The sequence below is a fragment of the Panthera uncia genome, chromosome D2 (assembly GCF_023721935.1).
Source record: "Panthera uncia isolate 11264 chromosome D2, Puncia_PCG_1.0, whole genome shotgun sequence".
Taxonomy (NCBI): domain Eukaryota; kingdom Metazoa; phylum Chordata; class Mammalia; order Carnivora; family Felidae; genus Panthera; species Panthera uncia.
This window is the reverse complement of record NC_064818.1, coordinates 15,520,344-15,526,853: the sequence shown is the minus strand read 5'-3', so window position 1 is coordinate 15,526,853 and position 6,510 is coordinate 15,520,344. Positions and strand designations below refer to the sequence as shown.

Below are 6,510 nucleotides of genomic sequence, written 5' to 3'. Positions count from 1 at the left end.
CAGCTCTGCGCTAAGAGTCTGCAGCCTGCTTAGGATTCTCTCTCTTCTCCCTCTCTGTCTCTCTCTGCCCCTCCCCTGCTCTCTCTCTCTCTTTCTCAAAAATAAACTTAAAAAAAAAAAAAAAAAAGAGTGACAACAAAATAGAACCAAGTAGGGGTTGAGGGGCGACACGCACTGGCTTCAGTGCCCTGCTGTGGCTAATTGCTGCTTCCTCTCCTGCATAGATAGCGTTGTTTGGGTTCTCAAGGACTTAAAGGGATATAGAATGCCCAGCCTTGGAATCCTACAGTCGCATAAGTGGGGACGGTGAGTGTCGGCCTGCTGTTTGGCAAGCTCTCAGCCCAGATGGGGTTCAGTAATGACTCCTACAAGGTGTTTAATCGGATCCTAGAAGAGCACAGGACTGCCATGTTTAATTATTTCAGTTTAATGGAGCATTCGGCTAGGTCCCGCTTGGTTTGCTGTCACTGATCATGGTTGCGGAGAAGAGGGGCATGGACCCAGACGCCCAGGCCCTATTTCTGTGATGCACAGTGACAGAGGAGACTGCCAGGGTCTGAAATCTCCATCTGCAGATGTGTATTCATAGGCATTCTCTCTGAGCTGGCGCCCATTCAGTTGGGGCAGATAATTTACTGAAATGCTAGGACCCTGAATCCCCCTTGAGCACACAGACTTCGTCCTGATTTCACCGCATTCGAGGAGGCCGGGAGAGCAGCTGATATTCAAACGACAAAATTACCGGTGCCTCACAGTCTGATCGATGGGCATTGATGCCCAGGATATTGGTAGTCTAACCCTTAATTTTGTTCTTTACTAACTCAGCTATAGTTTAGCAGCCAAAGGACATTTGCATGTCAAGGGAATTATTTTTTATTTGCTCTTCTGAAAAACCAAGCTGCTCTGTCTGCACATTTTAGGCAGGTCTCTGATATTAGGGATGAAAAACAGAGGCTGGTGTTTTTTCAGAGTCTGCAAATGCTAATAGGTCTCTACCCAACCCTTGTTTGTAAGGATTTAAGAGGGCAGCACGTTTTCTGATATTAAGATAAACTGGAAGAGGCTTAAAGGATTTTTTTAAGGTAACTTAAAGGTCCCCGAATCTTGTATGTTAAAAAGCAAGAATGTCACCTTTGGGGCTGATGATTTAAGCCTTTTATGAAATTCATGAGGAGACTTTGCTTTGTGCTTAAGCTTTTGTCTGATTCCTATTGTTGAAAGTCAGGAAGCTTGGTCTTTGGGTTAATTTGGAGGTCACAGGTCAGAAACCTAACCCATGCCTTGCATTTGGGCAGGTTTCTTACCATTTTTCCATCCTGTGAAGCATAAACAAGCACATTTACCTCCCACCTGCCTCTAAGCAGGTGTTGAATGAAACCCGGTCAACTCGACTTACTTTCTTTTCCGCTAGTAAGTAAGTAGCATGTGTGAACCCTGTATACCAGATCTAGGGGGACGGTTTTGAAATTTTAAGCCCCAGATCCACACCCCCTCGAGTGAACTGGAACTTACCCTTACCAGTAATTCCAAGGAGCAGAGCAGCTGTAAAAATCTTTCTCCTTTCCTCCTCTCTCCCACCCCCCCAACTTAAGAAATTCTGAAGGGCACACATTGGCTTGACCTCAGAGGATCCGCGGGAATTTCATCATCTCCAGAAGATGGGACTCAAGCGGTGGGCCTTCCCTCTTCCAAAGGTTTGCCCAAACGTATTTCACGGTGACTGCCGTGGTGAGGGGGGTGACCCACAAAGACGGCACCTCATTTCTAGTCATGGGCCATCCACCTGGTTGGAAACAAGAATAGGGTTGACTCTTCAAGGGGCTATGTCCACAGTTTCTCCAAACTAGGGAATTCACTGGCTAGGCTCAATTTTATGTCAGCTCTCACTCTAAACTTCAATTACAGGTTTCTCACGCTAATATGGTACATGAGGAGCAAGTTATTTTAATATTGCGGTATTAAACTACGGACCAGTTGTAGTTCTTCGTGAAAAAAAAAAAAATGTGCCAAGGGCATTATTCTTACTGTGTTTTCCAGATTGCTCTCTGGCTCTGCAGACAAGAAGCTATGGTTTATGGCTTCATGAATTTGATGAAGGCTTTGGTTAATGATACATAATCAATTTCTGCATTTTAATAGGCTAGCAGAACAACAGACTTCTGGCATTTCAAAAGATAAATTTGAGCCGGGGTGCCTCAGTCCGTTAAGTGTCCGACTCTCGATTTCGGCTCAGGACGTGATCTCACGGTTTGGGAGTTCAAGTCCTGGGTCTGGCTCCATGCTAACAGTGTGTAGCCTGCTTGGCATTTTCTCTCTTCTTCTCCCTCTGTCCCTCTTCTTTTCGCTCTGTCTTTCAAAATAAATAAACTTAAAAAAAAAAAAACACAAAAAACAAAAGATAATTGTGATATCAGCAAAGGCAGCACTGGTATTATGCCCCTCCCCAATTTAACTTGTATTAAAAATTTTTTTTTCGTAATGTTTATTTTTGAGAGAGAGACAGAATGCAATTGGGAGAGGGGCAGAGAGAGACAGGAAGACACAGAATCCGAAGCAGGCCCCAGGTTCCAAGCTGTCAGCACAGAGCCCAACGCGGGGCTCGAACTCACGATCTGTGAGATCATGACCTGAGCCAAAGTCGGACGCTTAACTGACTGAGCTTCCCAGGCGCCCTTAACTTGTATTTTAATGATAAACCTGTACCTTGATACAGAGAATAGCAGGATAAAAGCTTCTAATATACAGATTAACTCTGTCACGTAGTAGACTGGCCTTAATACATAATAGATCACTCCATATGGTTAGAAAAAGAAAAAAAAAACCCTGCTGGATATTAATTATTCCAAAGTAAAAATAATTTTAGTGGATACATTCCAATATTTAATTGGCTTGTACTTGGTGAACGTTACAGAAAGTCAACGTGTTTAATTGGTAAAGGGTACACTTTGTAACCAACGGTGTTCAGTAGGATGTCAAGTTGCATAAAACCATGAGATTTTTCTATGGCTTGCCTGTTGACTGGGAACACCCCTTTGAAAACGTTTAAGAGGCCCACATCATTTTGGCCATGTTCTTTGGCATGGCCCTTTGGAGGCAGACTTGAGGGATGATTCCACAGGGACACTTTAGGAAGGTGGGGTTGCTCTCCATTCAGCTAGGTTTCGGTCAGATTCCTTTATTTTCTCTAAGCAAGGTCAACTTTTCTGTCTGCTTCTTGCCCGTGTCCCCCACTGGTCATGATGCTCTCATGACCTTGCCAACGACCACCTGCCGTTAAGCTTTTATCAGAAAGGCCGGGCATATTTTTGGAAAACTCTCTGATGAACATGGGAGTTCCTCCTGTCTTCTGAAGTTTAGGGCTTATCCCTAAATTAAACCTTTCCCTCTTGTCTCCAACCCATCAGCAGTTCTGTGGGCTCTTTCACGTGTGGCCCCCTACTTGTCTCTGCCTTTCCTGCCTCCCTGTAGCCTACACTGCCCCACCTCTCACCTGGACTGGTCTCGCTTTTCTACTCTTTCTCTTGGAACTGGCTGGCCAGCTACGGGGGTGGGTGGCCTGAAAGCTTCGTGGCATGGATTGTCCAGCTTTCAAGGGTAATCAGAATTTAAAAATATATGAGAGAGACAGGACTCCCAAACCCTAAAATATTTATTACATGCCCTACACGAAAGTCTGCGGATGCCTGTCCTAGGTGATCCATTCTCCTTTGGAAGTGTGAATAGTCTTTTAAAATACAGGGGCGCCTGGGTGGCTCAGCTGGTTGACCGTCCGACCCTATTTTGGCTCCGGTCATGATCTCACGGTTCCGGGATCAAGTCCCGAGCCGGGCTCTGCACTGACAGCGTGGGGCCTACTTGGGATTCTCCCTCCCTCTCTCTGCCCCTCACGATAAATAAACTTAAATAGAATGCAGGTATTATTTTGCCCCCCCCCTCTGCTTCGACAGCCTCCTTTTTGACTCAGAACAAAATCCAGACTCTACCGTGGCCTATGGTTCAACACCAAACTCCTGGCTGGGGTAAGTCATCCAACCTGAGCCTCAGTTTAACCGCGCTGGAAAATGGGAATCCCGCTGACAAAAAGTGCAGAGAAGGGTGTGTGGAACGCAGCCGCGGCTGTTAAGACTAGTTACTCTTTAAATGAGCATGGGATTCAAGAAGAAGATGAAGCCAGATTCGACACAGATGAAAATGGCAAGTGACGCCAGCACAAATTCGCACACGCTCAAATTCTTGACACACAGATGATAAAAACCCGCATTCACCTGACGCCATTGCTTAGGTGGGCTCTTTCGAACATTTATTAAAAAAGCAAAATGTATGTTCATCTCAAATAGAACAGTTAAAAATGGTAAAGCAATACAAACACCTTGTTACTAGCAGCCTCCAGTTGTTAGAATTTCCCGCCCTGCTCTTCAGTCCGTTCCGGGCAAGCCCCTCTTTCCAGAGCCTGCGGCTGCCTACGCCTCCCTCATCATAGTGCAGGTCAAACCCAAGTTTATAAAATTAACAATTTAAGGTTAAATAAGCTTAAATAAGGGCGTTAAATACAAGACACTTCATCAAAGCTTCTGTACAAAGAGAAACAAATTTGGCATTGTACACACGTGATTCTGCGGGCTCCCCGCGGACGGGAGGTTCTAGAACGTAAGCAGGCGTACTCTTCTTCAGCAGAGCAGTAACTAAACACAGTGAACTAAGAGTTGAAGGGACCGCTCACTGAGCCATACACAAGGCATGTGTAGCTTTTTGTGGGTTTTTGTGTGTGTGTGTGTGTGGTTTTTCTTAAATCAGGACACTGTTAATATTCAGGCACCGTTTGCTCCTGCAAATAAATAAGTCTCTAAATCGACTGCATACAAACTAGTGTTAAAGACGTCAGTGCTTTTTAAATTTCCCCCACGCGGCTTCTCCCTACTATTTACTATGCCTCTTTCTTATTGCTATGATAATGTGGCTGAGAAATAAAACTACTGTACATCCAAAAAAATAGAGCACCTTTAACATTAAAGTATACGTCTGATTATTTGTCTCCGGGTTTATTTTACAATACTAAAGCCCAAACTGCGGTCGATCTGCTTTGGACATCTCCACCAGGTCACCTGATCCAGAGCAGGTCGAGCCCCCCTTCTCCTCCCTGTTGAGGTACGGCCCGCGCCACAGCACCCGCGCCGTGGAGCCCGACGGCAACGAGGTCCGGGACCGATGCCAGCGGCTACATTCATCTCGACACCGGGGGGGTTACATTCATCTTCACGCGGCCTCGCTCTCCTCTCTGCTGTCACGCGAGGCGGCTTCGGCTTCCAGGGACGAGTCGCCCCCCCGCCCGGCGGGGTGGATGGTGCCGGGCGGGGTGGAACAGCAAAAACAAAAAAAAACACCAAAAAAACCCAAAACACATCTACGGTTGGCTGCAAGCACGCTGAAAGACCACGCATTGGCGAGTTCCTGGGGCTTCGAGGCGTTTCCCGGGGGCGCCCCCCACCCCCTCCACCCCCGGCCGGCTAGGGCCGCGTTAAGACTTCTTGTCGATGGTGTTGAAGAACCACTCTGTGAATTTCCGCAGCTGCGCGGTGGCCGTCTGGGACTCCTCCTGCAGCCTCAGGTTGTCTCGGCGCAGGTGCTGCACTTCCGCCTGCAGGACCGCCTTGTCCTGCTTCTCCTGCGAAGAGGGCACAGGGGCGGGATCACGCATGCGCCCGAGGAACCCTGCTTCCTGAGCTGCGCTGCATGAACGCTGCCCTACCCCCCGCACCCCCCTCCCGCCCCCCCCAACCTCCAAGCCCAGCGCTGACGTCGCCGTTGGGCCTCTATCTCCAGTTCCTCTCATCACTGATAGAAGATTCTAGAATGTGGTTGGCGTTTCTTCTCTCCCCTGCCACTTGTCATGTATGTTGATGATTCTAAATCCAAGTCTCTCCCTTACTTCCTCTCTGTGATCTGGAAACCCACCCTTCCTCAACCCCTGCTCCCATGGCCACACCCTGTACCTTGCTGTTACCCATAAACCACACAGCTTCCTAGATGTTTCGTCCTCCCACGTCCTGACCACCACCTCTTGTCCGTCTGGAATAATCTCTCTAGATTATTATAATCTCTCTTACCTTATTCTCACTGTCCCCTGCAGTGATAGTATGTCTCCTTACCCAGCTTACACTCTAGGTCCCTCAGATTACTCCCATACTATACACACCCCAGGGGCTCTGTCTCTCTCCTGGTCCTGACTTCCTGTCGAAACTCTCAAAACTGGTTACGTTCCACTCTCCAACTGTCCTACACCTGCAGCTGGAGGTAGGGTGATGTCCCGGCTTGCTTGGGACATTTCTGGTTCTAACTCTGAAAGTTCTGTGCCCCAAAACCTCTCCACCCCAGGCAAACTGGACAGCTGGTCATCCAAGCTGGAAAGAAGCACCCAACTCGGCCAACAAATACTGCATAAGCGTTAATTAAGGCTGCGAATTCAAATGTATCTTCAGCCTTGTTTGGCAATCCTATCATATGTGAATTTAC

The 6,510-nt window shown here is 47.5% G+C and overlaps 1 protein-coding gene across 3 annotated transcripts in view; it reads right to left on the bottom strand.

Annotated features, from left to right (window-relative positions):
• Window positions 1-4,278: 4,278 nt before the first annotated feature.
• SIPA1L2 (signal induced proliferation associated 1 like 2) overlaps window positions 4,279-6,510 on the bottom strand; it is a 107,948-nt gene continuing 105,716 nt past the window's right edge. For all 3 annotated transcript variants that reach the window (XM_049644997.1, XM_049644998.1, XM_049644999.1), the window contains one exon: window positions 4,279-5,662. In XM_049644997.1, the coding sequence (XP_049500954.1) occupies window positions 5,516-5,662 (147 nt within the window). In that variant the 3' untranslated portion in view covers window positions 4,279-5,515. The remainder of the gene's footprint in view (window positions 5,663-6,510) is intronic.